The sequence below is a fragment of the Mauremys reevesii genome, linkage group 10 (genome assembly GCF_016161935.1).
Source record: "Mauremys reevesii isolate NIE-2019 linkage group 10, ASM1616193v1, whole genome shotgun sequence".
Classification (NCBI taxonomy): Eukaryota; Metazoa; Chordata; order Testudines; family Geoemydidae; genus Mauremys; species Mauremys reevesii.
The window spans coordinates 40,190,522-40,212,364 of NC_052632.1; the positions used below are offsets into that span (position 1 = coordinate 40,190,522).

General features: G+C 51.4%; 1 protein-coding gene across 3 annotated transcripts in view; it reads right to left on the reverse strand.

Moving 5' to 3' along the window:
• RBPMS2 (RNA binding protein, mRNA processing factor 2) overlaps positions 1-21,843 on the reverse strand; it is a 48,569-nt gene that overhangs the window by 12,427 nt on the left and 14,299 nt on the right. For 2 of the 3 annotated variants that reach the window (XM_039491405.1, XM_039491406.1), the window contains exons 2-6: positions 13,655-13,732; positions 11,250-11,288; positions 9,639-9,701; positions 7,600-7,750; positions 6,782-6,930 (exon numbers count right to left, since the gene is read on the reverse strand). In XM_039491405.1, coding sequence (XP_039347339.1) covers positions 6,782-6,930; positions 7,600-7,750; positions 9,639-9,701; positions 11,250-11,288; positions 13,655-13,732 — 480 coding nt within the window. Of the gene's footprint in view, positions 1-2,737; positions 2,756-6,781; positions 6,931-7,599; positions 7,751-9,638; positions 9,702-11,249; positions 11,289-13,654; positions 13,733-21,843 lie in introns of those variants that run through there. The other variant, XM_039491407.1, reaches the window with a different exon arrangement.

Genomic DNA, 21,843 nt, shown 5'->3' on the forward strand with positions numbered 1-21,843 from the left:
TCCTCCAATAGATTCTGAAGGCACCTGAGAATCCCTACCCTGTGTTAGGCAACTAACAAAGCCTGTTTTCAGACAATCCCAAATGGGCACCAAGTTCTGTGAATCTGAAGCACTCATCCTACTGGGCAGGTAACAACTGAATGTGAGGGACTCAAAGGCAGGACATTATGCTGGACTAGATATTGGTTCCCAGACAAGTATTAGAGCCACTCTGCAGTTGCTGCTGAAAGTCAGAACTGGTAACAGTCACTGCCTTCTCCAGAGGAGCAAACCAGACCTCCCATTGAAAAGGACAATTGTGCACCAGACCCTCAAAGCCAACACAACACAAGCTCTCCAGCTCCAGGCTCTCCTCTGCTGGGAAAGTCAGATGGGCTTGGCTTCCTACATGAGATCTAACGTCCTGGATGCTCTCCAGATGGCTTCAGACCAGGACTGACAGTCCTATGGCCCTGAAAGCGGCTCCCCCAAAAATACCAATTGCTAGAGGTCATCTCAGTGGTCACACTACTTGGCCTTTCTGCCACCCAGCCACATGGCATAGCTGAAGTCACTGTGCAGCACTACGATGGCTTTCAGTCCTCTTCAGCAGGAGCTGAGAGCTATTTGAGCATCTGCTCTTCTCCAGAGACATCACCTGCAGTCCCCCAGGATGTGTCCTACCTACCTAACACCCTCTCACACACACTCCACTGACATCTACCTGCTGGCAGGTCACCAGGAACATGAGTACCAAGTAGTCAGCTGCAGCTCCTCCCTACAGATGCAGCCACCACTTTCAGTTCCAGCAGGACACAAGCCCTCAAGTGAGCAGCCAGCTCCTATTAAGCCTGGACAAGGCAGAAATACCAGCTGGGAGGGGAAAGCATGTATCTAGTCACTGACCTCCCCTTCCATCGATGGGCTCTGCCTCCAGTTGCCGGAAAGCCTCAGGTTCTGCTGCCTCCGTACCACGTCTGGAGAGCCAAATGTTAGCATGGAGGAATCCCTTTCTCATCTCCAACTCACTCAGGGGACAGCACTCCTTCAGGGAAGGAGCTGACCAATGAGCCATGCATGCGTCACCTCCAGGCTGGGTAGCTCTGCGGCTGGATGCAGAGGCTGCAGCATACCTGCTGCAGCAGCTGGCCTCTGACAGGCTGCACTGCTGGAAGAATACATCCCCTTGTGCTCTGCTCTCCACCTGCATCCAATCCATGTCCATGGGGAATACTTTGGCTTTTGTTTCTGGTCTTGGCTACATACAGGACCTGCCAAGGCAGCCGTGAGCCAGGAGAAGGCAGCCAAGAGAAGACAGGGTAAAGCACAGGGGAGCTGGAGAATTGCTTCAGGCACTGAAGCGAGCTTCCAGAATCAGGTTGGCTCACCCAGTCTGCCTGCTCTGAGCTCAGTGATGTGCTCCCTTATGGGAGAGCTGTGCCACCAGGGGCCTGGCACAGGAATGTAATGCTTATTGAACAAGTTAGATTACAAGAGCCCCACACTCCCCCATGCAGAGCCTAGGCCAGACTCTGGCCAGCACTCTGCAGCGGGGCACTATGACCCTTTGACCCTGCAGCATTAGGGGTTATAGCAGATCCTTACTTTGCACTTCTAGATCGAGCCAGATAGTCTGGTCCTGGCCCCAGCCTGGCCCCTTCCTGAAGGGCCATGTTGGTATGGGGCAAACTGACCTGCCATGCCCACAGCAGTGCCTAAGCCACAGGAAGCAAGGGTCCTGGTCCCCACACTGGCTCAGAGATTGCTCCAGGAGCAGGAAAAGCCTCCCTGCACCTCTTCCTACTGCAGTTCAGGCCAGGAGAGCCAGAGTGTCCCCACACAGCGCCTCTAACCCCTCTGCTTGAGTAGAGCATTGCGGCGGTGGCAGATGTTCTGCTGCAGAGACCCCACATTCTCCCCCAGCACTGGGGAGCACATTGCTGTGCAGCTCCCCCTCGCTCCAAATCCCCCACACCACATTAGTTAGGGCTCTCCGGAGCTGCCTTCCCAACAACACTGGCAGTCTGCTGAGAGGAGCTGAGCCCCAGGCAGAAGCTGGCTTTGTTTGTGCTAACTGGGGAGGAAAGGTGAAGGTTAGACCTGACAACGTGGGGCTAGTCTATCCCCTTTGGAGAGTCTGGAAGGAAGTGCCTGACAAGTGCTGTTCTCGAACGTGCACAGTAGAGAATTTAGTTGTGTGCTTCCGTCATCATGTCGCTTGCCTCCCCCACCATGTGACATGAGTGAGACAAGGGTGTGGCCAATCGCCTTGGAGGGGGTGGCTAGGGAGAGATGAACTCCTTTGATGCCTAGTAGCAGGTTTTTCCTGCCATGGTTCAATGAGGTTCCTCTCGCCTTGCCCTTCAGCCTCTGACAGGGCTAAGTAAATCCTAGCTTGTTGGGGAGAAGTTCAATGTAACATGGTGCCATGCTGTGGTGCCATATTGTGCTGTCAAGTTGGAGATGTGGGTTAGAAAGAATGCCTGGCATCTCATTCCTCAGGCTCTGGTGGGTGGGTAGCGTGAGGCCCATGCACTGATTGCCAAGGAGATATGGGCTACAGAGATGGGCAGAAGCTTGCAAATCCCGCTGTGCACCCTGGAGAAGAGATGGTTACCTTACCAGTCTTTCCAGACGTGGGGGCCATCATGCTTAGGAATGAAGCTGTAGGACAGCCACTCCACTAGCGGCAATTAGGCATCACTAGGGTGTCCCATCTCCAGGGACAGCTCTGAGCTTCAGGGCTAGCCTGCGCTGGCATCATGGCTGGCGTTCACTAGGGACATCAAAGGAGGGATTTGAGAGAGGGAGGGAAGGCAGATGGTATCATTTAAGTCAGTGATTGGCCACTGTGGGAGTCCCCCTGGCAGAGGCTTGCAGCTGGCAGTACCACACAGTAAGCAGTCACAGGTGTGCCAGCCCGTTGGGCTATGGCATCTCCTCTAGGAGGGCCACAGCAATGCCCAGGTAGTATTGGTAGTGAGACAGGAAATGGTCAATGAGGAGGTTACTGAAAGCTCAGAGCTACTTGAGATCCTAGACCAGCCTCATACCACCGCTTGCCATCTGAGCAGGAGACATGTGCACCAATCCCATGGAGCCAGCTTGGCTGGAGCTATTACACTGAGTCACTCCTAGAGTTATAGCCAAGGCGGCAAACAGTATGCACCCCTCCAGCTGCCACACCACCAGGGGATGGGATCCCTCAGGGATGAGCCATGTGCCCAGACAAGAGCCACATGTCACAGGTCTGGCTTTACTTGGGGTACTTTAACAATTTGTTAGGGGTTCATAGTGCACGTTGTCTCAGGCCAGGAGATCTAAAAAAAAGTTACAGGAGTGTCTCCAACAGGCTATGAAGCTGCTGAAGCCCAGTGTAGGGGGACTAGGTCCCACACTTCAGGGGACCATCCAGGCAGACCAGCATTTTTGCTCACCCTGATTTCCTGGGAAGGAGCAGCTGCAGTGATGAACCTGTGGAACTGTGTATGTGCTTGTATGCTGCATCACAGCAAGAACAGTGCCTCTCTACTAGCCACCATAGCCAGTGTGGATGGAGGACTCTGCCAGTGGTCTGTTTTGTTACATATTGAGAACAGGGTTTGAAGGCCACTTACTTGGCAAAGATTTTATCCACAATTCAAGAACTACAGTCCTCACTCTGATCTCACCCCACCCTGCAGCCCCACCCAGCTGGGCCTCTGCAGCAGAGGGCTCCTGCCTATGGATTAGCTGCTGCCAGCTCAGCCACCCAAGTAATGTTTAACTCCATACATTTTTATTGGGCACCTGTGCACTATGTGGGAATGCCTGAGGACATACCAGCTAGAGATCACAGCATGGGGAGAAACCTGGTAGTGACTCAGAGCTGCAGGAGAGGATGTTCTTCCCAAAACTACTTTAATGGCGACCTGATCAAACTACAGCCCTTTGCCAAACAGACACTCCTCCTCTTCCCTCCCTGCCCCCAGAGTGGGAAAGGCCAGGTGAATGCTACTTGCATGTACAGACTGCTACAGTTTTGGACAAGTTAACCCATTATGCGCCATTCTGGCTGCATGGGCTGTACTGTAGTTAGTATCATCTGCCCAGCCACCCAGCACAACATGGCAGCACTGCCTAGGGCAGAGCTCCTGCTAGTGGGCATTAGCTCCAATACTGCTGCCTGCTGGGCATCTAAGAGGAATTCTAGACATACCAGCCCTGTAGAAGTGGAGCTAACTGAAGAGCTTTTAGAGGACTCATGAGCTAGATGGGCAGAGCTGATCTTGTAAAGCAAGTGCATTAATCTCCCTCTGCATAGGCACTGATTCCATGGGTGCTCCCCCCTGCCCCATCAGAACCTCTTCTCCCCACACCTGCAATCAGCTGTTTTGCAGCATGCAGGAGTCTGGGGTGGGAGGGGGACGATGGGAGAAGAGCAACGATATGACATGCTTGGGGAAGGGGTGGAGTGGGGGCAGGGCCTGGGGGTGAGCACCCCCCAGCTCAAAGGAAAGTTGGTGCCTGTGTCCCTCTGGCTCAAGTCCTAGGGAAGGGTAGGTGAGGCTTCCTGGTCTGGGTAAGCTTCAACTGGACTTCCCTTTCAAGGCCATTCTTGTAAAATGTAGTTGCTGCAATTGCTTCCTTTCCTCTAGCCATCTCAAAAACAGCCTAGGGCTGTATGGAGAGGCAGGGTATGCGACTAATCTAGGAACCCTAGTCATTCTGGAGTACAGTATCCCGAGTCACTACGGCCCATTTAGGATAGGCATGTGTACTTCCAATATTTAACAGCAGTGCAGGGACTTGAGCAACCAAGCGATTGTCAGTCAATACAAGGGCAGACCACTCTCAGTCCAGCCCTATGCAGCTTAGCAGCCTGCTGGACTTCACCTACGTAGTAAAATGCCAAACCATTGGCTAAAGAGGCCCAGCTGGGCAGAGGAGGTCTCTCCATAGTTCAGTCTTTGATGGGTCGTGATGGACAGGATACAGGACACAAGCCTACATGTGCCAATGCCTCAAGCAGGGACGTCAGAGCTACATGGCAACAACAAGAGCAACCAACCATGGCCCTTTGTTGCACATCGGCTGAAACCAGACACAGTAAGATGCAGCAATACAGAGCTGAGGCTCCCTGACAAGGTTAACTATCCATGGTACCTCTATGGCCTCACAGCCCTGTGGCCCCACCCTGGGAGGCAGCGCTGGGCTCTTAATCCCCACTTCCAGATGGGGACTGGAGGCAGAGCCAGTGACTTGTTCAGGCCACCCAAGGCTGTTTGTGGCAGATCAGGGGTCAATTCCTGCTCTTCCATGGTCCAGGCAGGGCTCTAACCACTGAACCTTCCTTCCTCTGCCTCCCCATGGTGATGCCATGCTAGGTTTAAGTTAGCACATTGTGGGTCCCAGATTAGAGTTAAAAGCTTGTTTAAGGTACAATAGGTTCTTATATCCCTCCTCCCCTGCAGGGCATCACTATAGGCAGAAGCACCCAAAACCTTAACAGGTTTGGATTGGGTTTTCAGTGCAATGGTCAACAGGTGCGGGGGTCAGTCACTGGTCTGGGCCCCATTACAACATCCTTGTACTTTGTCCTTAGGGATTCACACTCAACCTTCGCTCCATTTTAGTGTAGGTGATCTTGGAATTCCTAGAATTTTAAGAGAAAAGTCTACACTAACCTTTAACAAGGAGCCCAAAAATTATGCAACGGCTCCATATTCAGAGAGCTGGTAGTAACAGCCTTAAGTCTTATTTTAACTTTGAAAGGGTGGGTTCACGGGCATGCCAAAGCAGCCTGCAAGCTGCAGTTGTGAAGCTTTATCAAAGCAGCTTCCGCAGCCTTGTAAATCTGATCCTTGCCAGAGATTAGAGCCAGGACATGGGCCTCAAGAATCAGGCTCCCTATGGGTGCCAAGGCTTCTGCCTCAGTCCCCCTCCAGGGCTGCCCTGGTGCAGCAGGGCCATGGGGAGCCTTTTAAACACTGCTCCCCCAGCTAGCATATGGCCACAGAACATCAGAGATGAGTAACAGGTGGGCAGAGTCATCTACCAGTGAAGTGACCTGACATGACCAGTCTACCTCATTACTGGAAACAGGATCACTGCATGCAGACAAGCTATAGAAGGGCAAGAACTGGTGGAGTTTGGATTTGTCATCTGAGCTGTTGACCTCACCTTGTCTATAGCATAACCATTAACTCTGCCTAGCTAGTACTAAGTTGATTCAAATGCAGCCTGTGCACAAAGTTCCCTTAGTTTTAGCAATGAGAAGTTTGAAAAAGCACCATTCAGAACAAAGCTAAATCTCCCAAGTACCTAATTTAATTAATGCCTATGGAACTCCTGCCCCACGTGCAAATGGAACGCAGCCTTGGCTACAGAGTCATGACCTGCCCCTCCATAAGCAGGTTGCACAGCTCACCGATCTGCCAGCATTTCCTCCCTCTAGCCCTGCTGAGCAGGATTCTGCTTGGCTTGATGCACTGCCTGCCAGCCAAGTCCCAAGGGCAGGCTTCCCCTGCTGTCAGCAGCCAAGCAGACTGAACCTGCAGTGCCAGAAGTGTCTGGGCTTTCACTGCATGGGGGGCAGGTGACCTCAGGCTGCCTGTTACTCAGTAGCCTGCACTTTCATCAGGGCCCCCAGCACAGCCTGTTTACTTAGAGCAGCAGCGCAGGAATGCACTCCCCTGCTCAGTAGGTGGGTCAAGGTGCAGAAGCCAATGGCCAAGCCAAACAAATAAGGCTCCAAGTTAATGGTTCTCCAGAAGGTGCAGGAGGGCTTCCCTTGGGAGCAGGGCAGCTGGGCATGACTCACCTGAGCGTGAAGGGCAGCAGCGGCAGCAGCAGCGGCTGGGTATGTGAATGCGGCATGGGGGATGGCAGGGGTTAGCTCTGTGGTGTACAGTGGGTAGGGAGCCCACGCCTCTGGAGATGCTGGAATAAGAGCTGCTCCAGCCAGGTCATCTAGACAGTTAGAAACAGCAGTCAGTGTTTGAGATGTGCACCAAGGGGAAACGGAGCTGGACTCTGCAGCAGCAAGACCAAGGCTCAGCAGTTCTTTACTTCTAGAAATCCCTCAGGGAAGGATTAGAGATCTAACCAAACTGGAGTTCCTCTGGAGAGCCACTCCTCTGCCTCCATGCGCTGAATAATTCCTTGCACCCAGAGCCTGGTGCAGCTCAGCCACCAGTGATCAAGCTTAGGAAAGTTATGGCTTGATGTGCTGAGAGGTTTAATGCCAGCAATGCCACCTCCTCTCCTGCCCCAGAGGGGAGGTCTAGCTACTGTGGAGAGCCGGAGGGGCTAACCCTGACAGCCTCTATAGCTCAGAGTACTCATGCTGCTATCTACACCTGGTGAGCCCTCGTACGTGGAGCAGGTGGCCCCCAGCAGAGCCCACAGGCAGGTCCTGCTGCAGCTGTGAGTGAAGGACCAAGCTGGAGCTCTCCCCCATTTCAGTGCCCTCCCAACAGCCAGGCTGTTGCCTGCAGTGGTGATACTGGCACATCTGAGGCCAGCTCCTGCCCAACATGGGCATTAATGGCCATCTAGACAGCAACAAGGGAAGCAGCCACAGCGCCTGCTCCACTGCAGAGCCCCTCCTTCCCCAGCATGGCCCTGGTGGCTACTCACAGGGGTCCCGTGCGATGAAGTGCGCGCCCAGGGCAGGGTGGATGTTGGTGGGGTTCGGTGTGGCCATCAGCTTGCTTTTTGCCATCTTGGTGTTGGCTTTGGCAAACTCCAACCGCAAGGTCTGTGGGTTCTCCGGGTCAAAGCGGATGCCCTGCAGGAGGGGAGCACAGAGTCTTGCACTGAAGCCAATTCTACTCCCCAGGTGGGTTCAGATAGTCCTCCCCCTGGCCAGGGACCAGAGCCCAGCCTGTGACAGCCAGTTATGCAGAGCATAGCAGGATGAGGCTAGGGGACACTAGACCAGAAATAGAGTGCTTGACTCACCCAGGACAGCTGGCTCTCTAGCCTTCTGTGCACTGGGGAATTTTTCCCTCTTGCCAACAGGTACAGCTGATCTGGTGTTGGAAGCATGCGCATGTGGACAGGACCAAGCCCCACACAGCACCATCTTTCAGAGAGTGGGTGAGCTTTGCTCAGGGCAAATTGACAGTGCTGGAGATTGGAGAGCCCTGTCCACACTGGCATTTCCTCCTGTGGGCAATGGGCAAGGCTAGATGCCTGGTAACACTGGGTGGGGACGCACTAGTGCAGAAAAGGCTGCCACAGGCAGCAGCTGCTCAAGTAGGAGGCAGCAAGATGGGCTCCCCAACATGCAATAGCCTGACTTGTCACCTTAGCAAGGTTTATTAGATGGCTTAGGGGCAGGATGCTATGCAGCAGGGAGGAGGAGACATGCATGGCTGAAGGGGTTGTGATGAGTGGTGCACACTTAGCAAGGATAATGCCCTCGGTGTATCTGAGCCAGCAGGTGCATTGGTCCCTGGCAGACACCCAAATGCCATGGTTTATGGAAAAGAAGCCATAAAAAGAGAAACCCCACAGATCTACAGGGCCCATTGTAAGCCAGGTGCTGAGGGCTTCAGAAGTGGATCCACAATAGCTTCCTGCTGAACTGACTTGTCACCCTCCCTGCTTGATGGCACCTAGCCATTCAGCACTAACAGCAAGGCAGCCCTCCTCTGGCAGTGCCACCACATGGGTGTAGCTAACTGCTACCCAGCAATAGAGAACCAGGGGTCTGTAGTCCTCACACCTTCATTTGCAAGTTAAGGCATTAAAGGCACCACTGAGCTAAGCCTACAAGCTCCTACATTTGGAATAAGTATTTGGTAATGGGCTCAAAAGGTATGAGACTCAATGGTTAAATATTAAAGCAAGATCAAGTCAGACCAGAAATGAGGTGTACACTTCTACTAGTGAGGGTAATTAACCATTAGAACAACTTCAAGGATTGTAGCAGCTTCTCCAGAGGAGATTGGGTGTTTTTCTAGTTCAAAGGGAATTGTTGTGGGGAGTCTCTGGCCTGTGCTATACAGAGATCTGACAAAAGGATCACAGGAATCTCTTTGGGCCTTGGAATCTATGAATCTAAGATTCACCCTCTGCTTGTTTGACTGTCCCACAACCAAGGGGAGCCAGAAGTCACCCAGGTTATGCCACCCACACCCTATACTCCAGTCTGATAAGCTAGTTTTGCAGCTAGTGTCTGAAATGAGACATGGTTATGAATGAGGCAGGCTGTGATCAGGCAGTGAAGACCCTTTGCCTCAGAGCTAGAGACCCAGAGGACAGGAGACCTTTAGTCTTCAGCAGAAAGGTATGACAGAAGGGGGATTGAAAGCTGGCAGTGAATAGAAGGAAGCTGTGCAGTATTTGCTGTGCCCAGCTCATTAATGTATCAATCAGCAGATAGGCCAATGCAATGTTACCTAGCTGTGGAGGAGTTCTGAGCAGATGAAGTGTATTGCATTGGCTATCGCTAGTTTCTAGAACAGGCTGAAGTCCTAGTGTGGGTACTGATCCTTGCTAGCCTATGTTTCAGGGTATAGCTGAGGGGCAGGGATCCTTCACATGCTGCTGACAAGCCAAGTATCCATTTAGCTTGCTGCCTGGTTAGAAGTGGCACTAAGCATCAGCTGTTAAAGGTGGGGCTTGTTAGCCACATGAGGCCCCAGCTGGAGTCATAGATGGGTACTTACATTTAAGGCATTCTTTGCTGCTTCAGCACCAGCTCGGCTATCGAAGGTAACAAAACCTACTGGCTGGAGGAGACAATAACTGGTTAGGTCTGAGCACCTCCTCCCATGCTACTCCTCCCCAGGCTGCCAGCACCAGAGGCTCAGCTCCAGTCAGACCAGAATCCTGCAGCATTCAGAGAGCAGCAAGAGGCCAGTGTGGCTGCTCTAAACCAGAATTTAGGGGCAGAGAATTCAGAGAGAAGCCCAAGAGTCATACTAGAGTCCAATTCCTGCCCCCGGTGCTTCTTCTGGCCTGGGCCCAGGGCTGCCTTGTTAGCACTATGGGATTTTGACTGGCCTAATGATCCATCTGCACAGCACCAGACACCACATGGTTTTCTTTCAAGGGCACAGAGATCCAATCGCCCTCGCTCTGGCCCTGGAACAATGTCTGAATTGCAGCCCCAGCTGGTGTTTGAGCTCATCTGGGTTTGCGGGACAGTTTTGCCAGGGCAGACAAGTCATTAGGGTTGAGGAGTAGTGTCAGATCCCAGCCCCTTTATCTCACCTTTGGTCATGTCACATCTGCAGAGAGCTGCATGGACACAGGGCAGCAAACTGCCCCTCCATGAGAGCAGCACGTGCTTAAGCCTTGGGGGTGGGAGGGGACACCACACAGCCTTTGTGAAGGGGCAACACCACTTCCATGTAGCCAGCCAGCTCAGGTCCTGGATTAAGCATTCATCCCCCCTGCCTCCTCCATTATGGAGTCTGGGGAGCTCTGCGTAGGGAGGTGACACACCTATCAGTACTTACGGCAGGAGGGCCCCAGTTACCCATGGGGATTTACACTAAGAGGCTCGGAGTTTGCAGCTTCACAGTTCTGCCTCCTGTTACTAGGCTTTCCTGCTAGCACTCACCTCTCAAACAGGAGGGACCCAGCAGGATACTGGTTGTTCTGTGGCTACCCCTCCCCAGCATTGTTGGAGGGGGGCTGCACTGGACTGCATGCCAGCTTTGTTCACACAGAAGCACAGCTCTCAGTAAGAGGGACTGTAGGGCCATGTCAGCTTGGAGTGACAGCTCCACATCTGAGGCAATGCAGCACCTACTGAGCTTGTCCGATAGACTCAACACAGGCCTGTGCCCTGCCTGGGCTGGGCAACCCTCACCCAAAGGATCTCTCCACAGCCTTAGACTGCCTCTGCCCCACCACTGCGTCATCAAAATGGCCTCTGGTCTAGTCTGCCTGCAACATGATTGCTGCCTACAAGAGCTGGCAGGTTGGGCTCAGCTGGACAAGTGGAACAGGCCAGGTGGGGCTCAGCATTTTATTCCCCAGGGGAAGTCACTGATGGTCCTGCTCCAAGGCTCACTGCCACCCAGCCATGCAGCAGAGGTGGCTGAGAAGACATTTGGGAAAGCTGCACCACAGGCTGGGAGCCAGGGTCTGGATGCAGGTGTGAGCAGGGACTGAGGAGAGAGCCCAGGTTACTAAAGGATGGCATTTCACCCTGCAAGGACTGTGGCATCCTCTCCAAGTCCCATCCTGGGAACCTAATCCCTGCTATACCAGAAGCCATGGAATTAGTGCCCAGGGAAGGGGAGAGGGGATGGAATAAGGCAAGTTACCTGTTTTGATGTTAGTTTGATCAGTGACCCTTCATAGCCCTGGAGAGAGCGAGAGAGAGAGAGAAACCAGAAAGTTATGACTCCTTGAAGACAAGGCAACCAGCAAGGTGTCTGGACAACACAATTGACTCCAGGAATCCCCCACCAGCGTAACTCTGGATGATCCAGCTGTGGTGTTTGAGCTATGTTAGCTTCTCCTCCAAGCCTGGTCCCTCTTCTCATCTCCCACCCTGCTGGACTTGGCAGGCACCATGAGTGCTCGCTCCCACCTGTGCATGCTGGACAAAGGTCTGGAGAGCCTGCAAAGAGTTACTTAGTAGCAAAAGCAGCTTCCCCGCAGCTGCTCACAGCAGGAGTCAGGTCTAAACTTCAGATGCCTCCTCTGTCCATCATCCTACATTTTTGATTCAGAATCTGTTCAGGAAGCTAGATGCCGGGAGGAGGGGGGGCGGGGCGTGCAGAGCACATTAACCCCAGCAGATGCTACTGCCAGCTGATGAAGAAGTTATTGAACAGGAGGAATACTGGAGTGGGTATTCTGGTTTCTGGTCCCCATGCATCCAGAGCAGCAGAACTGCCTAGACCTGTGGTTTTCAACCTTCTCTTTTACAGAGTCAAAATATTTTGAATGGAGGTGTGGACCCCTTTGGAAATCTTAGGCAGTCTGCAGACCCCCAGGGGTCCACAGACCACAGGCTGAAAACCACTGGCCTCAAGTATACAGACTGCAGACCAGGACACCAGCATCAGTTCAGTTTCAGCCCATAGTCTGGGTTTATAGCTTCCCAGACCAGTTACATACATCAAGGTTTGCCCAGAAGGGACGGTTTGTTGTGCCACCAGTGATCAGGTTTGTGCAGTGCCATGCACATGGCCTCACAGGGTCCTTAACACTAGAGGCAGCGCCCCAAGCAAGTCTGGATGTCTCTACAGACGTCTGTGGCAGTGTATTGCTTGTGCCCCAACCCCTATAGCCTAGGGCAAGGGCTAGCCCAAGGCACAGTATGTTCTCATCCAGGTGAGACCTGCAACATTTGGAAAGAGGAGTCTATGCCATAGCAGGGGGGTACAGCCCCTCTTCCCCAAACAGGCCTGTTCTCCAGGTACACTGGAGGGAAAGTTGCCATGGTAGCTGTCCAACAGCTCTCCCCAGCTTAGCTACTCCTCAGCCCCTTGGTGATGACCGAGCAAAAGTTTAGCTGTCACAGGGAATCTGACTCACCTGGGTCAGACATGTCACCCCTCTGCACATTAGGGACAGGGGAGCTCTTCACCTCCCCTTGGAGCAGCAAACAGCAGCTAGAACATGGGACGTCCTGCTCCCTAGGGCTCTGTGGTGCAGTGGGGAGCAAGCAGTGCCTGCAGCGACTTTTAGTACATTGGTATGAGCTCCTGTGAAAGGAGGGAACCACTGTGGGCCCCCAAGGGGCACTTTCTGGGTTATCAGAGGGATATGGTGAGCTCCAAGCTCCCATCGACTCTGGGCTCAGGACAGCGAGGGATTGATGGCTTGCAGTGCCTGGGACAGAAGGGATAGCCTCTACTCCCCAGCTGAGGCTTCTGTAACTCAACTGCCACCAGCATTAGATGCCTCACTATTGTGACTGAGCATCTACCAGGTTACCCTGAAGAGCTCCTCCCCAACCCCCACTGAGCAGCAGCCTGAGTCCCTTCACTCTTCCCATTAGACTTTCGGACCCAGGGGGGAGTGATAGCTCAGTAGTTTGAGCATTGGCCTGCTAAACCCAGGGTTGTGAGTTCAATCCTTGAGGGGGCCATTGGGGAACTGGGGCAAAAGTCTGGGGATTGGTCCTGCTTTGACCAGGGGGTTGGACTAGATGACCTCCTGAGGTCCCTTCCAACCTTATGAACATCTCCTTTGCCCCCACATCATCCTGCCCCCCCCCAAAGAAAAAACCACACTCCCTCAAGCAGATGGCAGCCTGTGCTGCCCAAGGCAGGCCATCTAGAGGACCAACCAGCATGTTGCTAGCAGGGCAGCCCACTTTAGGTTGGTTTAGGATGGGATGTTAGATGGGTTGGGATCTGAGTTACTACAGAGAATTCTTTCCTGGGTGCTGGCTGGTGAGTCTTGCCCACATGCTCAGGGTTTAACTGATCGCCATATTTGGGGTCAGGAAGGAATTTTCCTCCAGGGCAGATTGGCAGAGGCCCTGGAGGTTTTTCGCCTTCCTCTGCAGCATGGGGCACAGGTCACTTTCTGGAGGATTCTCTGCAGCTTGAGGTCTTCAAACCGCAATTTGGGGACTTCAATAACGCAGACATAGGCTAGGGGGTTGTTATAGAAGTGGATGGGTGGTATTCTGTGGCCTGCATTGTGCAGGAGGTCAGACTAGATGATCATAATGGTCCCTTCTGACCTTAAAGTCTATGAGTCTACTCACCTTGAACGGTCGGAAGAGCAGATAGAGCTCTCTGGGTTTGATGTCCACAGGAAGGCCACTGACAAAGAGTGTCCGTACCTAGAAGAGATGGGCCCACACTGAGTGCCAGGCAGGCAGAGGCTGGAGTGCTAGGTAACATGCATTTCAGAGACATGGCCTCAATACATCACCCTTTGCATTCCAGGCCTTTCCCTGGCAAGAGGGGGGAGTGTCATGCCTATGGCAGCATGTTCCTGGGGGTAGAAATGCTGCTCTAGCTCTAGAACTCAAGCTTCTAGATTTGGGGGAAGGGGTGTCTAGCTAGAGAGAGCATTCAAACTGCTGGCTCACCTTCGGAAGCACTGTAGTGCCTCCTTCTGAGGGGGTGGGCCCATCAGAGCTGTTCATTGATCCAGCTTCTCAAGTTACAGAGCCATGTACAGTCACCGTTCACACCCAAACCAGAGCTGCATGTGCTCCTTTATGGCTCTACTAGGCCCAGGCCCTGCCTCTCAGCATGACCTGGACACTAGAGCAGGGCCTGAGACATTGCTCAGAAATGCATGAGCATGGATTAAAGTCTCCTGACTGGGAATTTTGAGATGGGCTGTTCACCTAGGCAAAGATGACCCCTTTAGTTGGTGGAAATCTGCAGTATTTCAATCCCACTGTGCGCTCACTGTGCACCCAGCAAGATCTTTGAGGCAAAACAACCCATCTTCTTGACATAACAGCCCCAGAACATCCTGCAGGGTCACAGAAGTTAGACCTACTCCATCCTTATCAGTGCAGGAAGAGTCTAGCAGGGAGTTCAGTATGCTTCTCAAAGTAAGGGGCCCAGAACTAGGCTTCTGGGTACAGACTCAAAGTCAAAGGACAGCAAGACAACCAATGGAGAATGTTCATTGAAAGCTCCAGTGGTGACAGGTCACACCATATGCACATAGTCCACTGATGGAGTGAGTTGATGGTATCAGAGTGACATTCCCATCTCTGGCTCAATCCTGCAAATCCATAAATCTTTGGGACAGCCCAGGACAATATCAGGCATGCACTCCTTCATGTCTCAATGGAGATCTTAGAGCACTGTATGCTGAGGTCTGTGACATACCCAAAGAACACACAATGCCATGTCTGCATGTGGTAAGCAATTCGAGGAAGCCCAGATCTTAGCAAGACTGGCTTGACTGACTTGCACACTTTATGCTCAGAATTTGGCATGAACAGTGCCTATGGAATGCCTCTAACACCCAGATCTGCCTGTAAGAGGGTCCAGACTCCTGACCCATAGTGATGCAGGTAGTACATAGATCTGCTAGATCCTGAACTTTGTCACAGTGCATAGAGGTTTTCTGCATCCATAGACATGGATGTCATGCAGGAGGCGGTAAGACCTGGCTGTCAAAGGACATTGCTTGCTACAGTTTCCACTCTGACAAGTTAATCAACCAAGGCTGCAAGCACTCTCCATGGTGCTCAACCCCACCTGCACCAAGGTTCAGAACCTTGGTCTTCTGTCCAGCATCTTGGAGACCTTGAAGAGTCACAGAACCTTAGAAATGTAGGGCTGGAAGGGACCTCAAGAAGTCAATCCAGCCCTGTATTATGGCAGGGCCAAGGAAACCTAGATCATCTCTGGCAGGTGTTTGTCCAGCTTGGTTTTTAAGAGCTTCTAGGGAGGGAGGTTGTAGAGTCCCCATCATTGGAAGCCTGCTCCTTCACTGGACATGGAGAACAAGTGATGACAATTGATCACCCTTCTCTTTATAAGAGCCCTTGAAGTATTAGAAGGCTTATCAGGTTGCACCTCAGTCTTCTCTAGACTAAACATGAAGATCCCCCCCTAATCATAGAATATCAGGGTTGGAAGGGACCTCAGGAGGTCATCTAGTCCAACCCCCTGCTCAAAGCAGGACCCATCCCCAGACAGATTAATGCCCCAGACCCTTAAATGGCCCCCCCTCAAGGACTGAACTCAGAACCCTGGGTTTTGCAGGCCAATGCTCAAACCACTGAGCTATCTGTCCCCCCTAATCTTTCCTCATGGTCAGGTTTTCTAAACCTTTTATCATTTTTGTTGCTCTTCTGGACTCTCTCCAATTTGTCAACATCCTTCCTAGAGCGTGATGCCCAGAATTGCCTAGGCCTCACTAGGGTCAAGTAGACCAGGGCAATTACCTTCTGTGTCTTGTATACAGGCAGTCCAGTTAATACACCCTAACACATTACTTTTTTGCAGCTGCACCACAGTGACAAATCAGTTTATGGTCCACTAATCCCCAGCTCCTTCTCAGCTCTGCTACCCCCTAGCCAGTTATTTGATTTTTTCCTTCCTAAGTGATGTACTTTGTACTTCATGACTTTAATCTTGTTGATTTCAGACCAACTTAAAAAAGGACCATGATAAATTAGAGGACAAGTTCCCCAAAGTGCTTGCAACCCCTTCCATGGGCAAGGATCATAAACTTACTCCCCACTCCATTATTCAAGTCATTAATGAAAATATTGGCCAGCGCTGGACCCAGGACTGACCCCTGTTGGACCACACTAGATATACCCTTCCAACATGACAGCAAGGCATTGGTAACTTCCGAGTACAGTCTTTCATCCAGTTATGCACCCACTTTATAATAAGTTTATCTAGCTCACATTTCTCTAGTTTGCTTATGAGAATGTCATGCAAAAAAAAAAATTGTTAAAAGCCTCACTAAAAAACCCAAGGTCTGCCATATCTACTGCTTCCCTCCATCCACTAGATCAGTAATCCTATCAAAAGGAGGAAATTAAGTTGGTTTGGCATGATTTGTTGACAAATCCTTGCTAGCTATTCCTTATAAGCCTTATTACCCTCCAGCTGCTTACAAGTGTATTGTTCAATACCTGGAAAGATACTGGAGCAAGTTTATTGAAGTTAAGCTGACTCGTCTATAATTCCCTGGGTCCTCCTTGTGCACCTTTTTAGAGGGGAGCAAACATAGTACCTTTCTCCAGTCTTTGGGGACTTCTCATCCTCCAGGAATTCTCAAAAGATAAATTGCTAACAGCTCCAAGATTGCTGCAGCTAGTTGCTTAACTACCCTAGGATGAACTTCATCAGGCCCTATGACTAGAACACATCTGTATAAATATTCTGTAACCTGTTTTCCCTATTTAGCTTTCATTCCTTCCCTGGTTGTCTGTATTGTGTTGAGTAACTTATCTTTCTAGCCAAAAAAAAAAGAGAGGCAAAATGGGTATTAAGCACCTCAGCTTTCTTGATAGTTTTTAAACTTTCCTTCCCTACTAAGTAAAGGGCCTACACTTCCCTTTGTCTCTTATTCCTAATATACTTAAAGAATCGTATTGCCTCGTGTTCCCCTTGCTAGGTAAGTCATTTTGTGTCTTAGCCTCAGCATAAGCATATAGAAAAAGTATTCTTTCATACATTCATCATTTAATTCACTGGGGACACAGCCAGTTACTCCCTGCAACCATCAAAGTCCAGCAGACCATTCCAGTCCAGCAAGTGACTGAAAACTGCTTAGTGTCTGGTCCTGTCCTGCCTACCCCAACCCACTTCCATTCCTGGCCACCTGCAGAATCTACTTTGCTGTAGGTATTGTCTCAGCCTGCTAGGTTCCTTCTACCTATCAGGGGTCTCCTTTAATCTGTACCTGGTCTTGGCAGGCTGGACCCTTGCTGAGGCGAGTCCTGGGGTAGTGAGTGGCAGGAGTAGCATTTGAGAGTGATGGCCGTCTCCTGCAGCTGGACTACCTGCTCCTTGAGACTATCAAAAGCAGCCACCATCCAACTGTGCAAGTCAGTCCTGCAGCCTCACTGGAGAAGTAACTGCTTGTCAGAGCTGCTAAGACAAACCAGGGACCCAGCAGCTCAGCCACAGCCTGCATGTAGCTGATGAATAAGAAGCACTAATGGGGAGGCTGGGGAGCATCTGCTGTGCATTTTCAGAAGAGGCCAGCCCATTTTGCACACAGGCAGTGGCCATGTCACCAGTGCTAGGCATGCACGTGCCTCAGCCCTGTGAAACAGCCTTCCCTGTTCAATATTTCAGGATGTGCTCAGGTCCCAGAATGGGATGTTCTCTGTGCAGCAAGATACAGGTCAGATGGCTTTGAAAGTGGTCCTGTACTGTTATTAGCAAGCCCTTGAAACAAGCATGTTAGAAGGGAGAGGCAGCATTAGCTTGAGGACCAGAGTGATGTGGAGACAGTCCCAGGGAACAGCATGAGCAGAAAAGACCCAGGAGACTGGAGAATACATTGAAAGCTCTGTCAGACTCAGGACAAAGATGGATATGGTTGGTAGCCCACTCTGAATTATGAGCCCATCTACACTAGGAAAGGGCTCCACTGCCAGTGACTGCTCCTAGAGAGGCTCCCCACCTTCCACCCCTACTGCATTGTTCGAGATGGTTTCACCACCAGCGTGATGAAACCGGAGTCTTTTCAGCACCATGGCAGAGACCCAGGTCTCAAGCACCATCCCATGACAGGAAGCCTTGTTTGGCCACCAGCTGGGGGGCAGAGTGGGACTCATCCTGGGGAACCTACATCCACTGCCAGCAACAGGGTATTTTTCTCAGATGAGAAACCAAGCCAGCCAATTCTTGCCTAGGGACCCCCTTGCCTAGGGCACCCAGGCTATGACCAATGCTCCCTGCACACACCCAAGCCCTGCCCATTCTTAGCCCAGCCATACCACTGTACTGCTCCACCACACTCAGCCCAATCCCAGAGCCTCAGCCCAGCCTGATCCACAGCAGAAGCTTCTCCCCATCCCACCTCCAACTCTGTACCTAAGCTACCTGGGATAAGGAAGCAGGGTGGCTTATCACTTCCTACATCACCAGCACTCAGCCAGGTGAGAGAGGTGGTGACTTGGACAATGCCATGGCTGTCTTGCCCAGTGAGACATCACTTGGGTCTTCATGCATTTCATGTGCACCCCCCCCCTCAGTAGCAAGCCTGGTACAGAGACAGGGCATTACCCAGCATTTCCCCTCCTCCCACAGCATTGTGGGAAGCCTAGAAAATAATCTGTGGCACCCTCCCAGGCAAGAATCAAGAGAGCTGGCACGGTGGGGGGGGGGGGAAGGAGAGGAGAATGGTTTCTTCTACCAGTCCTCTCCTCAAAGAGCTAGAGATCAGCCAAGATGAACTGTTGCCTATCCATCATGGCAGCCAAAAGAGACCAACAGGCTCTGAGGCAGGAAAGCCCTACATTAAGTTGTTTATTTATTATAATTATATATATATATATATACACACACACACACACACACACACAGAGAGAAAGATCTTGAAGCCCATTGGAGCAAACAGAGCCCTACAGACCAAGGTTGTCCAAACATCTGTAACCAAGCCAGGGAGGTGGAGTTAAATGAACTTTTTAGGAAGCCTTGCAATCAGAGCATCTCAGCAGGGAGCGAACCCCTTCAACAAGTTGCATATAGGGTTGGAAGAATTTGGTTTCTTGATAAGTGTTTTCACCAGACACAAGCTTATGAAGATATTTCCCTTGGAAAGTGAAGTTTACCACTAAGCAAAGACAGAAAGCACTGCCTGAACTAGGAACTTGATTTAAGGCTATTTGCCAGATAGACAATGCAATCTAGGTTTGAATTGTTAAAGCTTTCACTTTTTGAATTTCAACTGTCAAGTTGTCTGACCACCACCACCACCACCCCCTGCACTGAAAAAAGTAAAAAATAAAGTCAGTTATGAGACAATCAAGTTGTGCCAATCCCAGTTCTAGAGTTGTGTCCATGTGCAATATAGGCCATCACAAAGGGACTGGGCAGGAAAGAGGTCAGCATAGACAAATGCTTTTGGCTTTGCCAGAGTTCTGCTGCTAGCACTGGAAGTCTGTCAGTGGAACAGAGTGTGGTTCTAAACATCAGCTGTGCCTCCTCTTAAGGCCCAATGTGCTGTGTGCCCAGGGCACAGCTGCCCTGCCCACAAGAAAGCTGTGCAGGGCTTGTGAGCTGCTAGTCCATCCTGTTCACAGGAGATCTGGCCACTGCACACGGCTGCTGTTTTGCAAAATTGTGTCAGCTCTGGATGAGATGCAGCTGGGGCCACTTGACGATAGCAGGATGGAATGTTGTGAGGCAGCGGCCTGCTCTAAAACCCGGGACTTATAAGGCTTGAGTGATGCAAGGAACACGGGGCTTGCAAAACAAAAACGGCAGGAAGGGAACATTTGGAATCTTAACCATGAAGATTACAAATAGTACATTTGCTGGCAGCCTAATCTTTCAGTCCCAGATATTCTAGCAGAGCCTGTTAGTGACAGGAACTTAGGCACCATGTTACAGGGAGCAGATTTGGTGAGTCTCTGAAATGGAGTGCCATACAAAATGCAAACATAACAAGTAGGTGGGTCACTGTCCCCTTCTTGCCCCCAGTCTGTTGCATTCCTCCCCTCTTTAGTACTTTGCCCTTTTAAGAGCCAGACTAAAGCAACTAAATTAATCAAACCACATGTCCCTGTAAGTTCAGTCTTTCTATAGCTGGTTGTTGGTCAGTCACAGCAACTCTGGTGTTTGGTTGGGAACAGGAGTCATGCCTTAAATCCCAGTTTTCTGCTCTTTATAAAGGGACTTCTCTTACCTGCAGACTGAGCGCCTGGAGAGCTGCAGAACCTTAGCTGCCAGCTCAGAATGAGTGAATTGAAGCCTGTGGCCCAGCCGACACAGCAGTGGCCTCAATTAGAAGCTCAGTGGAGAGGGAAATCACACCCCAGAAACATGCTGTTTGGCCCGCTTAGAGGCCAAGGAGGAAGTCAGGTAACCCGATATGGCCCAGCTCAAGTGGCAAGCCCTTGCACACAAGCAGGCTTCTCCACAGCACTAGGTCTGTGGCCTATATGGCTGCAACAGCAGGCACTGCTTCAGCCTGGAAGCACCCAACTCAGATGAACTTGATGCTGCCAGCTAGCCATTCAGTACTGGCCTCCTCCCTTCTGAAGAGGGAAGGTGCTAGGTAGCACCAGGTAACCCTGTGCTGCGAGGTAGAGTTCCTGACTGCTCCTAGTCATTTAAAGACCATGGCATTTGGTGGGGGTGCCCCCATTCAGCCACATGCCATCTTGGGCTGTGACTGCCAAGCTGAGCTTCCTGATAAGTAGCTCTTAGTTTATTGCATTTAATAATAAATGAGGGAGGGCTAGTTCATGGTTTGAGCATTGGCCTGCTAAACCCAGGGTTGTGAGTTCAATCCTTGACAGGGCCATTTAGGGAACTGGAGTAAAAATCTGTCTGGGGATTGGTCGTGCTTTGAGCAGGGGTTGGACTAGATGACCTCCTGAGGTCCCTTCCAACCTTGATATTCTATGATTTTAAGACAGGAATGGGAGGGACCAGTTTACACAACTGCTATGCATGGCTGAACAGCTGCTGTGCTGCACCCCAGAAGTGGCCATACTACTGAAGTAGGTAGAGAAACATCCAGTGTACACAGCACAGCAGTGCTCTAAGAGGGGAGTGCTGCAAGTGATTTCATTGGTCCACCCCTGCTCTCCCCAAACACCAGATTGCCAGTGACATAACCAGGATCCTGACAAGCATTTGGATTTGATTTTTGAAGCAGAGTTCTTTGCTGTTTGTCTACGCTGTGACCTAGTTGTCTGAAAACCAAGCCAAAGATCTCTCCACATGTCTTAGAAGAGAGTTCCTCACCACCATTCTTCCCCCCATGCTGGCAGAGACCACCCTGCCCCTTAGGGCAATGGCCAGGAAATCAAGCACCCACCATCAACAGCCAGGGATTTATAATGGCAAGTCAAGCAGGGCCTTCGTGGCCTTCTCCACTAGATCAGAGACCCAGCAGAGTGCCCAGGAAGCAGTTGAAGAAGAGAAAGGGGGAAGATTTAGGTTCCCAGTGTGCAGTACATGGGGGGGGCTGAATCCTCATTCTGAGAGCTCAAGGAGAAAAGATCATCCCTTCCCCCTAGACTGCACCACCCAGCTGTGGCACAGCAGCCCACCCTCCCTGCTGGCACACAGGGAGCCAGACATGCTCAGCCTGGCACATTCATTCAGCCTCCATGACTCACGACAGTCAAGTCTTTCTGCCCAACCAAGCATGATTGACATTAAGTCATGGATAAGAATGACATGGAGTCAGAGGAAGCCCATGCCTGCCCCCCCAGAAGAGTGCCAGTATCTGGGCCCCAAAGCAAGTACAGCAACATCTCTGAAAGGGAAGGAG